General features: G+C 43.6%; 1 protein-coding gene across 1 annotated transcript in view; it reads right to left on the reverse strand.

Annotated features, from left to right (window-relative positions):
• Window positions 1-16111, reverse strand: part of LOC143284200 (multidrug resistance-associated protein 1-like) — an 83483-nt gene that overhangs the window by 42795 nt on the left and 24577 nt on the right. The window contains exons 8-15 of the mRNA XM_076590868.1: window positions 15294-15782; window positions 13690-13870; window positions 11561-11783; window positions 6868-6965; window positions 6528-6665; window positions 5423-5569; window positions 740-827; window positions 1-19 (exon numbers count right to left, since the gene is read on the reverse strand). The exon at window positions 1-19 is cut by the window's left edge and continues 48 nt beyond it. Of these exons, the coding sequence (XP_076446983.1) occupies window positions 1-19; window positions 740-827; window positions 5423-5569; window positions 6528-6665; window positions 6868-6965; window positions 11561-11783; window positions 13690-13870; window positions 15294-15782 (1383 nt within the window). The remainder of the gene's footprint in view (window positions 20-739; window positions 828-5422; window positions 5570-6527; window positions 6666-6867; window positions 6966-11560; window positions 11784-13689; window positions 13871-15293; window positions 15783-16111) is intronic.

Consider the following 16111-nt stretch of genomic DNA (forward strand, 5'->3'; position numbering starts at 1 on the left):
TTCACAAAGATGTCTTCATCTGTCATAACAAGATACCATCATATCGGTGCAGGAATATCACATATGCTTTTTCCGCACAACTGATAGATTTTTTGTTGTTGTTTTTACTGAAGGATGTCAGCCGTTTTCCATTTTGAACCAGATTATGAAACTATCTTTTCGTTTTTTTAGAAACTTGCGTCTGAACCCCAACTGTCCCCTTTCAGAGAGTTCCTAACTCTACACAAATACCGAAGACTTCAGAATATTCTAAATCTAAGCAAACTGGACGCTTTATTTTAAATGTCGCTCTTGCAACCCAGCTCAGGTGATTAAATGGGTCAGTAAAACAGTGACTGTGATTGGATGTTTACAGAGAATAGGTGCATACTACAGCCGTACACTTGTGTCCCCGGAACAGAGAAATGACATTTGTCACGGACTAACAACACACACTGAGTGCTTCTTCCGCAGAAAAAAAAAGTTTCTAAAATGTACTTCATTCATAATGTCTTGTATTTGTATCTGCTACAGACAACAACAACAACAACAACAAAAGGAACTCTGTAAACAAGGGTAGTTTTCATTACGGCAAATTGTGAAACAATCTGTTATCCCTGCACCTGGTTTAACCACAAGACGCATACAACATACATCCAAACACGCATCCACATATGCAGATAGGCCTACCATACGTTCACTGTTGCATTCCAAACTTACTGTCGGCATACGGTCATGCGTACAATGTGAATTACGTTACCGTGATAGGGGCTGTTGCGAACCACACTGTCAAAATCCAGCTCTTCTGAACACAGAAAGTCGTTAACTCTTCTCAGCGACACCTTGGCCTGTTAAAAAAAAAATTAAACACCGATCTGGCACCAATCATAAAACAATGGACATGTGTAAAAGTTTGTTGAGTTGAAAGTGAAAAGTAGTACTTTCGCATGCACACTCGCACACACACACGCACGCACGCGCACATGCCGGGTACAACGTGTAATACCATTAACAGTGAACATTCATTGAACTGAAGAAGGAAAAAACACACAGATACACACACACACACACACACACGTATGCACACACACACACACACACGTACACACACACACACACACATGTACACACACACACACACGCATGCACACACACACACATACACACACACGCGCGCGCGCGCGCGGATTTATCCAAGAACCAGTCCCGATTTTTGTTAAAACCTGAAGTGCTCTCCCATATAGAAAATCAATATTCAAATTATCTAAAAATATACACAGACGGATCTGTTCTAGAAGATGGTAATTCAGGAGCGGCTTTTGTAATTCCTTCATTTAGAATAGAAAAATTATACTATTGTAATGGTGTCGGGGAAAGGGTAGGGTTGGAATGGAGTGGAGATAGGTAGAATAGGGGGTAAGGGTGTAGGAATGGAATGAGGGATTAGGAGTAGTAGAAGATAGCAGGTTCCCGTGCAGGCAGAAGCATATGAAAGCGGACGCCCTTTCAATGGTTTATTCACTACAGTTATTACAGTAAAACAGTGCCTGCAAGACACAAACAATAAAAGCCATGAATACAATGTCAATGTTGCATGTACGTATAACAATCAGCATACATGAGGCAAAGACCAATACTGGTAGAGTACCCGTATCAACAAAGTATAAAGGAGGGAACCAAAACCAAACCGAAACACAAAAACCACATTCTACAATACATGAACACCAGAAGCACCATAAGTGGGAAGTCAGTCATTCATGGATGTGGGTAGCATGGAGCATACACAGTGCTGTGCCTACCTCTGGGTTTGGTATTTGCCCAAAACAACTCAGCTACTTATCTAAAATCTAAGTATTAAATTATCAAAACTACAATACCAACAACTAGGGCAACTAAAAATCATAACCTAACTAAAACCATATAATATACTACAAATACTCTGCCCAATATAAAACTATGTGTAATTTACAGTATGTCAAAATATAATCTTAACATATAATACACTAATATCTTACCTAGTACCCCTATAAAACTCATATTATGCAACTCCCTTAGTCAAGTACCATTAATACTATCATACCTTATAGTAATAATAACATAATCATCAAAATACAACAAACTCATCCTACCAACTCCAAATGGGAAATCAAACCTCAAACTTAGTACATAAAATATCTAACATATAACCTCGTATAAAATATAATCACTATCAAGTACACACACACAGTAAACTCATAAAATTAACATGTCTGTTATCCCTCACCAGGTCCCCAAGACCAAGCAACTAAGGGGCTAGGGTTAAGCTTAATTAGTAAAAGTACCCAAACAACCTAATTCAGGAAAAAAACTATCTGAGCTGTATTAAATTTAAAGCAACTCGAATGAATCAATCATCATGTGGCACTATACCGGAGTATGCCGTATAGGAGAAAGCATGATAACTGAAATGGAAAGACTATTACTTGGTCTGGACTAAGCCACAGCATAAAAATAATGCATACGTGTGAAAACCAAACACTGACAGCCAAAGACTTTTCTAATACATTTAAACAGTGCAGTTACAGTGGTTGTGGCTAAGCTGATTTACTGGAGGTACACTGACAGTACAGATTAGGTAAAGCTCATACTGTGTCAAAGTGACTCAAATGAATCAGTTTATCATGTAGCACTATACTGCAGTAAGCCGTATAGGAGAGAGCATGATAACTAAATTACAATTAACAGACCGATCCATATCAGGTGGTTTTAACCAATAACTGATATTAATCAAACACTATCTTGTAATCACCTCAACAGAATACTACACACATCTTAGAGTACTGAGCACACTGTAGCAGTACAACTGATATCAGCATGTAAGATAATACCTGAATAATAAACAAGATGGAGTATCAGTGGCTTAGATATAATACTGGCAAACTGACAGACCAGAGAGTAAGTAAAGCACCATTAAGTGGTGAATGAACTTACACAAGTTATCCGTTGCATCAAAGCCAAATATGAACATAGCTAAGCTTGTGCTCAACATTTAAATCTCCACGCTGATGCGGGGATAAGTAACCTAACCTTCATCAGTGACAGCAGATGAGAAAGAATGCGTCATCCACTAGAACATTCTGGAGCAAACTATCTGTGTCCCGAGACGTCACTGACTGACGTTAAAAAGAATCAAATGGACTACTGCTACGAGCATATGACGACATGGCGATTTTCTAATCATTGCCGACCTGTGACTAACATGTCAAAGCAATAACTGAACAAAGAATTAACTGAACAAAGCAATAACTGAACATACTCATATGAACACAAGTACTGTGTCGAACAATACAATTTACAAATCATCACATTCTACACACTAGTACTTACAGCAATACGTAGCGAGATGTCAGCCGTTGTGAGAACACACACCACACACGCTGCTCGCGACGCAGCAAGAGAGAGAGAGAGAGAGAGAGAGAGAGAGCAGCTCTGGTCAGATGACTGACCAGGTATGAAATGACCACTCATCACTCATTGTGCCAATTTATGCAGGTTAAGCGGACTGCAAAGACAGTCACGTGTGCTGCGAGCAGATCGTCATTAATCTGACCAAATGTGACAACAACTGTGTTTCTTATAAGGTGTTCAGTGACAGATTTCTAAATGATTCCTGAACCGATTTACGTCGGATAAGTTGCAAAAAAAAAAGAGCTCAACGCCTACTTTTTAATGAGTATAAAATGAAGTGTTGATTATTTACGCTAAATTTATAATCTTAACTTAAGTCACCTGAACAGGGTCAGTTTTAACGAGCTCGTTGCTGAAAATTACAAACTGCGTTAAATCAGTTTAACGTAGGCAAACATAAATGGAATAGACTTAAAGATGGAATTGCGACGATTTTGCCAGTATATAATACTTCTAGTTTACTGATCTGATAAAAGAGGTATTAATTAATTATGGTGAAGCAGAAACACAAGTTTCCGCTCAGCCAGTGACGTGCCATGACACTGGTCGAACAGCGAGTGTGTGGCGAGAAGGACAGAATGACGTAAGTTTAGCGTCAGCTGAAATCTTTAGACTGATGAACGATTAACTGAAATCAAACATGCTTCTGCTTTAGGGGTATGTGTAAGCATAACAAATATAACATTACAATAAACCATACCTACACTAAAATTAATACATGTTCGGAGCAGTATAGAATGGACATGGTTTATTCAAATTTGGAATGGCGTCGTGCTTTATGCCTGAGTCATTGAAAGACAGCAGGTACGCTGTGACTATAAAAATGGCGTCTGCTACAGCTCAGCTTTCGGCTTGCGCTGTGAATTGAACTAAGGTTATTTATAGCCAGTTAAGTACTAAGGTTATTTGTAGCCAGTTAAGCGCTCGGCTACACTATATTGGTAGACAATATTCCATTTTCACAGCTGAACTTATAGCCATACTTATGGCCTTAAATTATATTTCAGACATTCCGAAAACTGTAAGTGAAATTTTATTATGTGTAGACTCAAAGTCAGTACTACAAGCTATAGAATCTTCAAATTCAAAGAAGCGAATTGAGATGACAATAGAAATAAAACATATTATTTACCAACTGACAAAACAGGGCATTAAAATAACTTTCTGCTGGGTACCTTCGCACTGTGGAATATCTTCAAATGAGTGGGTAGACCAAGCAGCTAGAAGAGCAGCACGTAATTTCGAAGGCGCAGTACAACTTGACATCCAGTTAGATCTACATGAATGCATTAGTTGTATAGAAAATGTATCTAGAAATCGATTTCAGAAATTACTTATAGATTCAGATAATCAATATTACCACTGTTGTGTAAACACAAAGAATGCAGATAATCCAAAACATTTTCTAAATTTGACACCAGCAGCACTTCAAGACAAATTACAAGTCTAATGTATTGAATTCGTTTGAATGCCTTTCGTACAAAATTTTCTAAGAATATAAAATGTATAAGCAGTAAGCAAATAACTGTAAGCCATCTACTCATCCATTGTCTGAGCATAAGACCATTAATTCCAAAAGATGTTGATGACTTTTCTTCCAATATTTCATTAGCCACTGAAAAGATTTTGAATGATTATTCATTGCTTAGAATGTTTTCAGAAATTTTAAACTCCAGTCCAGTTGGTATCCTTCTTTGATGTGTTATAATTAATGTTATTTATATTTACATTGTTGTAGGTTAATACTTGTCGATATGCATATACATATTCTCCCTCCCATGACACCTCATTCAATACACACCACTCTTTAGACTTTTTCTTATAATAATATACCTTTCCTCTGATACATAACATGAACACTTTTTTACACTAATATTCGCATGCATTCCCTTTCCTTTATCCACTACTTTACTCCTTTCCGTCTAAAAACACTTATAGTGAATAGACGTTAAACTGAAGATAACACACGGACAGAGATGACGCAGCCCCTACAGACCTGTGCCAGGAATGAGAACGTCAATCCCAGACTTTCCATCAACTGTGTCATGGAAAAGAGCAGAGTCATGACGACGAAGGCAGTGCTGGCATCCAGAACGTGATCTCTCTCCGTCAGCACGTACCACGCGAAGGTCGCCAGGGTAACCTGCACACACACTTCTCCGCCTGTCATTCCCGCCCTGGCCTGTATCCCACAGCGATCATCAGTTCAACGTAAAAGAAAACTCAAGCACAATGCATGGTTCAGTTCAGTACAGTTTCTTAAGGAGGCGTCACTACGTTCGGACAATTCTGCTAAGCAGAGATGTTGTGACCCAACGCGCTTAGTCAGGCCTTGACGAGAAAAGGTGGTGGTCCTCTGAGGGGTTGCAGACAGAGGAAGAAAAAAGGTGACGCTGTATTGAGGCGACGCGATCTCCCTCGGAGAGAGAGCAGCCAGAAGTTTACATACAAAAGTTTGTTTTGACAATACAGTACGATACAATATAATACAGTACGATACAATACAGTACGATACAATATAATACAGTACGATACAATATAATACAGTACGATACAATATAATACAGTACGATACAACAATACAATACGATACAATACATTACGATACAATACAATACAATACTTTACAATATAATACAGTACGATACAATATAATACAATACGATACAATATAATACAGTACAATACAACAACACAATACAATACGATACAATATAATACAGTACGATACAACAATACAATGAATACAATACCATACAATACAGTACGACACGATGCAATGCGATGTGATCCGATGCGATATAAAGTTTTCTACAAGTCTGGAACAAAATGAAACCACTTTGAGATAGGGTCTCAGACCACCCACCCTCTTCATGATAAGTCCAGAGTTATTTGAAAGATCACTGCCCAGAGGCAAGAACACCCACAGCATTCAGTCATAATTATACTATACAAAACAGGAGTGCTGATAAAATGGAGAAAACTTTCACACACACACACACACACACACACACACACATACACGTGCGCGCGCATGCGCAAACATGCACACTCTCTCTCTCTCTCTCTCTCTCTCTCTTTCTTAGAAACAAAACACAAACCATGTAAGCCATGAGAAGTCTGCAGAACCCCACAAGAATGTGAAGAAGAGCCACCCTCCACAAGCACTGAATTTCCAGTTTTCGAGCCTCAGATATCCTTCGTTTGAATGACAGCTCCCATGAATTGAGTTTTATAACCTGTGTCAACAGCAAAAACACCGCTTTCATATTGTTATGACGCATGTAATAACTAATAATAGTAGTTGTTGTTGTTGTTGTCGCAGTTGTAATAATGTCACTGTTTTCGGAAATTGGTCATCAGGAAAAGGAAACAGAGTGTAGATTGCTACACAGTGACGTCTCCACTGAAAACGCGAGACAAGTATTTAACCCTTCTCACCTTGATGCCGTTGACGATTTCATTCCAGAGTCTGACACGGAGGTCCTTGTGCTTCACGAACTTCTCTTCGATCTTCTTTTGGCACGCTGCTGCAAAGCCTGAGCAGAATATCATACACAGCACTCTTCATTTGCTACCATGATTTTCTTTTCTTTCTTTTTTTTCATTAAAAACAAACATTAGTGTTGAATTATTTCCTTTACCACTGTCCGCTCCTTCACAAGGGATAACGATAGAGACACGTAAAGTAAAACTTAGCGGGATTTACTGAAATGGAATTAAACGTTAACCTGTATTTCGAATCTGAAGCCGGAAAGTAAAGTGCACACTTTGAGGGTTGTGGACAAAGGAAATCCATCCCCTCTCTCATTCTCCACCCCTGTGGGCTTTGAGGTTGGGAGAGTTATACCCTTTCAGTGCCAGTGGAAATACAGCAGAAAGTGGTGTTTCAGGTCATAACACAATATCCAAAACAATCAACCTCAAACTGAGAAAATGGTCCGGAGATACACCACTCCAGATAGACTGTGTGAATTGTCTGCCTTCTAGAGTTATTTCCCTTATTCTGATGACGTCATCAGTGATGTCACTATGCACGTACGTGGTATGTTGTATTGCAATCAACGGGTTTTAGTAACGAGTCGACAGAGAGATCTGCAAGACTCGGGTTAAGCACACACACACACACACACACACACACACACACACACAGATATATATATATATATATATATATATATATATATATATATATATATATATATATATATATATATTGATTGATTGATCGATGCAGTCTCCCGTCCTAATATGGGAGAAGAGGCCGATTCTGGATGCGCAGCACTTCCCACATGTGTTGTAAGGGAAAACGTCTCCGGAAGTTGAGCCCTGCTTCCTTCGCTCACGCTTCTCCTTATGGCCAGCGTTCTCTTATTTTCAAACGTCTTTACGCCACTAGAGCACAGCATCCTCCAGCGAGAGCGGTCAAGGGCATCAGTTTCCCAGGAAGCGATGTCTGTGTCACAGGCTTTGAGGTTTGTCTTCAAGGTGTCCTTGAAGCGCTTGCAGGGTCTTCCAAGTTCACGGTGGCCTTCCTTCAGCTGGCCATACAGTAGTATCTTCGGGATCCTGCTGTCTGTCATGCGGACGTGTCATGTCCAGCAGACATTCGATACTGGGCATGCCGCTCCTCTCTAGGACCTGGAGGTTGGAGACCCTGTCTTGCCACTTTATGCCGAGGATCTTTTGTAGGCATCTCTAGTGAAACTGCTCAAGTTGTTGAATGTGACGGCGATACGTCGTCCATGTTTCACAGCAGTACATCAAGGTGTGTGTGTGTGTGTGTGTGTGTGTGTGTGTATGTGTATGTGTGTGTGTGTGTGTGTGTGTGTGAATAGAATAGAATAGAATACTTTTTATTGTCATAAAACCTTAAAGTTTATAAGACACAATGAAACATAAACATGAGCATATTAAGAAGAGAAACATTCATGAACAAATTCCGCCAGCCTTGGCTGTATTTCTGTTGGAAGGATCAATTCACTAGGCTTTGCATTTGGACGACATATATCGATTAGGAATCTGTGTCTGTAAGTATTGTACTTTACACAATTGTCTAAAAGGTGAATCTCATCTTCTAAACTGTTTAATCTAAGCAAAATCACAAGATCATTTCAGCAGAGAATTTAGTGTGTGTGTGTGTGTGTGTGTGTGTGTGTGGAGACAGACAGACAGAGGTGGCAGGGGCAGGGCAACGGGTGCAGACCGGCCGTGACAAGACGCCGGCAGGATACAGCAAAACCAGTTACAGACCGGAACAATTAGTGGATAAAAACAAAAAAACGTTAGGCCACAGGGAGATGGACAGACAGATACAGACAGACACAGACAGAAAAACCAAAGACAGAAAAACCATAGACAGACACAGACAGAAAAACCACAGACAGACCACAGACAGACACAACAAGACAAACAAACCACAGACAGACAGACAGACAAACCGACAGACAGACAGACAACCACAGACAGGCAGACACAGACAGACAAACACAGACAGACAAACCACAGACAGACAAACCACAGACAGGCAGACACAGACAGACAGACAAACCACAGACAGACAACCACAGACAGGCAGACAAAGACAGACAGACACAGACAGACAAACCACAGACAGACAACCACAAACAGGCAGACACAGACAGACACAGACAGACAGACAGACAAACCACAGACAGACACCCACAGACAGGCAGACACAGACAGACAGACACAGACAGACAAACCACAGACAGACAAACCACAGACAGGCAGACACAGACAGACAGACAAACCACAGACAGACAACCACAGACAGACAGACACAGACAGACAAACCACAGACAGACAACCACAGACAGGCAGACACAGACAGACAGACAAACCACAGACAGACAACCACAGACAGGCAGACACAGACAGACAGACAAACCACAGACAGACAACCACAGACAGGCAGACACAGACAGACAGACAAACCACAGACAGACAAACCACAGACAGGCAGACAAAGACAGACAGACACAGACAGACAAACCACAGACAGACAACCACAAACAGGCAGACACAGACAAACAGACAGACAAACCACAGACAGACAACCACAGACAGGCAGACACAGACAGACAGACAAACCACAGACAGACAACCACAGACAGGCAGACACAGACAGACAGACAGACAAACCACAGACAGACAACCACAAACAGGCAGACACAGACAGACAGACAAACCACAGACAGACATAGACAGACAAACCACAGACAGACAGACACAGACAGACAGACACAGACAGACAGGAAGACACAGACAGACAGACAAACCACAGACAGACACAGACAGACAGACACAGACAAACCACAGACAGACACAGACAGACAACCACAGACAGACAACCACAGACAGACAGGCAAACCACAGACAAACCACAGACAGACAGACAGACAGACACAGACAAAGAGATAGACAGGCACAGGCAGACAGACAAACCACAGACAGACAAACAGACAGACAGAGACAGACAGACAGAGAGACACAGAGAGACAGACACAGACAGACAGACAAACCACAGACAGACAGGCACAGACAGACAAACCACAGACAGGCAGACACAGACAGACAGACACAGACAGACAAACCACAGACAGGCAGACACAGACAGACAAACCACAGACAGGCAGACACAGACAGACAGACACAGACAGACAAACCACAGACAGGCAGACACAGACAGACAGACACAGACAGACAAACCACAGACAGGCAGACACAGACAGACAGGCAGACAAAGACAGACAGACACAGACAGACAAACACAAACAGGCAGACACAGACAGACAGACACAGACAGACAGACACAGACAGACAGACAGACAGACAAACCACAGACAGACACAGACAGACAAACCACATACAGACAGACACATACAGACAGACACAGACAGACAGGAAGACACAGACAGACAGACAAACCACAGACAGACACAGACAAACCACAGACAGACACAGACAGACAACCACAGACAGACAGGCAAACCACAGACAAACCACAGACAGACAGACACAGACAAAGAGATAGACAGGCACAGGCAGACAGACAAACCACAGACAGACAAACAGACAGACAGACACAGACAGACAGAGAGACACAGACACAGACAAACCACAAACAGACAGGCACAGACAGACAAACCACAGACAGAAAGACAAACCTCAGACAGACACAGACAGACAGACACAGACAGACAAACCACAGACAGACAACCACAGACAAGCAGACACAGACAGACACAGACAGACAGACAAACCACATACAGACAGACACAGACAGACAAACCACAGACAGACAGACACAGACAGACAGGAAGACACAGACAGACAACCACAAACAGGCAGACACAGACAGACACAGACAGACAGACAAACCACATACAGACAGACACAGACACAGACAGACAAACCTTTTTCCTTTTTTTTTTTTTTTTTTTATATATATATAAATAAAACGATGGTCGACCCAAGAAAGTCCGGGTAAAAAAAAAAAAAAAAAAAAAAGACAGACAAACCACAGACAGACAGACACAGACAGACAGGAAGACACAGACAGACAGACAGACACAGACAGACAGGAAGACACAGACAGACAGACAAACCACAGACAGACAGACATAGACAAACCACAGACAGACAGGCAAACCACAGACAGACAGGCAAACCACAGACAAACCACAGACAGGCAGACAACCACAGACAGACAGGCAAACCACAGACAAACCACAGACAGGCAGACACAGACAGACAGAGACAGAGAAATAGACAGGCACAGGCAGAGAGACAAACCACAGACAGACAGACAAACAGACAGACACAGACAGACAGAGAGACAGACACAGACAGACAGACAAACTACAGACAGACAGGCACAGACAGACAAACCACAGACAGAAAGACAAACCTCAGACAGACACAGACAGACAGACACAGACAGACAAACCACAAACCACAGACACACCACAGACAGACAGACACACCACAGACAAACACACCACAGAAAGACAGACACAGACAAACAACAGACACAGACAGACAGACACAGACAGACAGACAGACAAGCACAGAAGGGAGGCGGGACACAAAGACAGGGATGGTGACGGACCAGTGCCTGGCACCAGAACCACCAGCACCATGGCGGCAGCTGAGGCGGCACTGCCGACGTAGCAGGAGATGATGCCGACCACAGCGAGGAAGACGACGGGCACTGTGACCCCGAAGTACAGGCGGACAATGCTCTCCTGCAGGCGTCGGGCGTCTACAGACATCAGGCTGGTGACCTCCCCTGTTGTCACTCTCCGCTTTGCCGCGTGGCTGATGCGTAGAGCCTTCGTCACCAGTGATCAAACACACACGTGCATGAACACACACACACACACACACACACACACACACACACACACACTGATCACATTTTAAAACACTTATTAACCCGCACACGAAGTTTAATCTCGCTCGCTCACGTTCAGAGCCCAGCCGACCGATCATGGCCAGATTCTTCTTCTTCTTCCTACTGCTACTATTGCTGCTTTTGCTGCTATCATCATCATCATCATCATTATCATCATCATCATCATCTCATCATCATTATCATCATCATCATCATTTCCCAGCAGACCATACAGAGCTATATCTAGGCTGAAAAGACGATCAATATCAACACGTAAACTTGAAAAAACAAACAAACAACAGACAAAAACGTTTTAAAGAACAAAACAAAACCATAGTAAGAATACCCAGAATTTTTAAATCAAGTCTAGAAAAGAGGCCAAAGCTATCTAACGGTCTGAAGAAAACGTCCAGGTGAACGAACCAGCAAGGCAGAAAATAAAAATGAAGCGACGACATCAAGAACAAAAAAAGTGGAGAAAGCCAGAAAGAAAGAGACTGAAAGAAAAGTGAAAAACGTTGTCTTGCACAGACGGTGGGGATACTATGTATAACTGAAAGAACCCCGGATATCTCCACAGGGAGTGGGAAGTGGCGGGGTGCGGGTGGGAGTGGGGGCACACGGTCAGATCTCAGTGAAATTCATGCCAAATCCCGCGTCAAGAGGTAAAGCCCTAAAACATGCGATTCCTTCTCAACCACAGCAGCTGAGTGCTTTGGGAAGCATGTGTCCTTTGTTAAGACTGTAACAAAATCATCAACGGCAGGTTGGGTGCGTTGTCCCACTCCGAGAATTTCCATCATTGTGTCTTCTTCGCAACTCAAGTCACCGTGCCCAAAGGGGCGCACACTACTCAAGTCACCGTGTCCAAAGGTACGCACACTACTCAAGTCACCGTGTCCAAAGGTCCGCATACTTCTCAAGTCACCGTGTCCAAAGGAACGCACACTACTCAAGTCACCGTGTCCAAAGGTACGCATGCTTCTCAAGTCACCGTGTCCAAAGGTACGCACACTACTCAAGTCACCGTGTCCAAAGGTACGCACAACTACTCAAGTCACCGTGTCCAAAGGTATACACACTACTCAAGTCACGGCGTCCAAAGGTACGCACACTACTCAAGTCACGGCATCCAAAGGTACGCACACTACTCAAGTCACCGTGTCCAAAGGTATGCACACTACTCAAGTCACCGTGTCCAAAGGTACGCACACTACTCAAGTCACGGCGTCCAAAGGTACGCACACTACTCAAGTCACCGTGTCCAAAGGTATGCACACTACTCAAGTCACCGTGTCCAAAGGTACGCACACTACTCAAGTCACGGTACTCAAGTCACGGCATCCAAAGGTACGCACACTACTCAAGTCACCGTGTCCAAAGGTATGCACACTACTCAAGTCACCGTGTCCAAAGGTACGCACACTACTCAGGTCACGGTGTCCAAAGGTACGCACACTACTCAAGTCACCGTGTCCAAAGGTATGCACACTACTCAAATCACGGCGTCCAAAGGTACGCACACTACTCAAGTCACGGCGTCCAAAGGTACGCACACTACTCAAGTCACCGTGTCCAAAGGTATGCACACTACTCAAATCACGGCGTCCAAAGGTACGCACACTACTCAAGTCACGGCGTCCAAAGGTACGCACACTACTCAAGTCACCGTGTCCAAAGGTACGCACACTACTCAAGTCACCAAGAGTAAAACCAAAAGCCTGTTTGATCCTCTCTTAGCACATTATCTTCGGCACGAAAAAAACAACATCATTTGATGTCACATCTGGTCAAGAACTGTCGCAGACAGACAACCACAAAGGCAGACAGACAGACAGACAGACCTTGTTGTAAACAGCACTGATAACGACAGACTTGAACTGCAGACCCAAGTTAAAGGCGCGGCTGGAGCCGCTGGTATGGAAGAGCATGCGGACAGTGCCGGTCAAGAAGAGGGCCAGTGCCCACATGTAGCCTTGCCACTCTGCTGCTTCAGATCGGTGGTTCAGGTGATGGACCAGTTTCCTACAAAAAGTCAATAATGATAATAATAATAACTGGACATTTTTCAGCACTTTCCTCACTGCACAAAGCGCTTTACAATCCACACACATACTCATACGAAACACTCAGCCCTCAACTCACGATCATGTACAATAAACATATATATGCGCATACAAACTCGTACGTACAATACACACATACATATATACATCCATGCATCCATCCATCCATCTATCCATTCGACACACACACAATACAGCGTTACAAATATACCTACACAATCATCTAACTACTTTCATGATTGAGAGAGGGTCTAGAGGAAATGCTGCTGGAAGAGGAAAGTCTTGAGGTTAGATTTAAAGGAAGGCAGTGAGGGGCTGTGAATGATGTGGTGAGGCAAGGAGTTCCATATTCGAACAGCAGATGATGAAAAGGCTCGACCACCGTGTTGTTCTGTTTTGTAGGTACCATTGAGCCACAAAAATAAAGCACTATCAATCACAAACAAAGAGATTCTCACGCACATCAAAACAATGTCTCCCTTCATACAGTTACAGTGACTGGTATGTTCAGGTGATGGGTGAGTTTCCTGCAAAAAGTCAGTCTCCCTTCACACGGTCACAGTGACTGCAATGTTCAGGTGATGGGTTAGTTTCCTGCAAAAAGTCAGTGTCCCTTCACACGGTCACAGTGACTGCAATGTTCAGGTGATGGGTTAGTTTCCTGCAAAAAGCCAGTGTCCCTTCACACGGTCACAGTGACTGCAATGTTCAGGTGATGGGTTAGTTTCCTGCAAAAAGTCAGTGTCCATTCATTACGGTCACAGTGACTGCAATGTTCAGGTGATGGGTTAGTTTCCTGCAAAAAGTCAGTGTCCATTCATTACGGTCACAGTGACTGCAATGTTCAGGTGATGGGTTAGTTTCCTGCAAAAAGTCAGTGTCCATTCATTACGGTCACAGTGACTGCAATGTTCAGGTGATGGGTTAGTTTCCTGCAAAAAGTCAGTGTCCATTCATTACGGTCACAGTGACTGCAATGTTCAGGTGATGGGTTAGTTTCCTGCAAAAAAAATCAGTGTCCCTTCACACGGTCACAGTGACTGTACATGTATTCACCCATGTCCTGATGGCTGCACCACAAGAGCAAGCCTGTGGAGCCTCGACTGAAGCAAGTTACGTGCCCACGCACACACGCACATACACACGCACATCATATGTGCTCATGTTTTTCTCTCTCTCATTTCTTTAAAAACAAATTCTCTCCCTTGAGGGCTGGATAGAAAACAAAACAACAACATGTTTTTGCCTTTCTCAATTCATTCATTCCTTCTTTCCTTCTCGTTCTTCCTGCCCCCACACCCCACCCCACCCCTAATTCCTCCATTTTTTCCCGTATAAAAACAATCACTGCTATTAACGAACTACAGACAGAAATAAAGCACCCCAGAATGAGTGGAATGCTGATGAACAAGGAGTTGGACACCAGCCGCTGCACCAGAAACACCGCAATGCTGGCCCCGAACTGACGGAGCAGCACTCGCCCCAAGGAGGGTCGTGCTGCCCCCTGGCGGCAGTCCCCGGCCCCCGCGGTCGTCCTGTCAGGCCGCACGTGCACATGCGCACCTTCCTCCTCCTCCTCCCCCTCCTCAGTGGCGCAGCAGCTCTCGTGTAGTGCGTGCACAGACTGGTGATGGCCACCGTGCCATGTGACTGCGGGTTGTCGCTCCCTGGTGGCCCCGTACCTCGCTGTCAGTGTTCTCTTCACCTCTGGCCCGTCCGGCTCCTTAGGGCTGCAGCCGTGGTGGTGACCACCATCACGGGGTTTTTCCAGCAGGGGTTTGGCCTCACCGCTCAAGTCGCAGAATCTCTCACGGCGACTTCTTGCCTGACCGTTGGCGGCGAAAGCCACTGAGGACTGTCGTTTGTTCAACCTGGTGCACAACATCCCACAGGTATGATTATGACACAGTCTCGTTTCAAACTTTCAGAAAAGCTTACAGTTGAGCCAACAGCAAAGTGAGAGTCGCATGATTGATTGATTATCCACTGGAATGGGAATTCAGTCTTTGTCTGTTGTGTGAAGGACTATGACTCTCAAAGTAGAAGGCAATTAAGATTAAACTGGTTCTAAGTGCTGTAGCCTTGGGGGCCAGCTGGCCTTTGGGGATCTCCCAACGCCGACTGTCCTACAGCCCTCTTGGCCGACAGAGTGAGTTGTAACTTGGGCACGACACTTTCCAGATTAATCAGTTTTGCCTAG

The sequence above is a fragment of the Babylonia areolata genome, chromosome 7, assembly GCF_041734735.1.
Source record: "Babylonia areolata isolate BAREFJ2019XMU chromosome 7, ASM4173473v1, whole genome shotgun sequence".
In the NCBI taxonomy this organism is placed as follows: domain Eukaryota; kingdom Metazoa; phylum Mollusca; class Gastropoda; order Neogastropoda; family Buccinidae; genus Babylonia; species Babylonia areolata.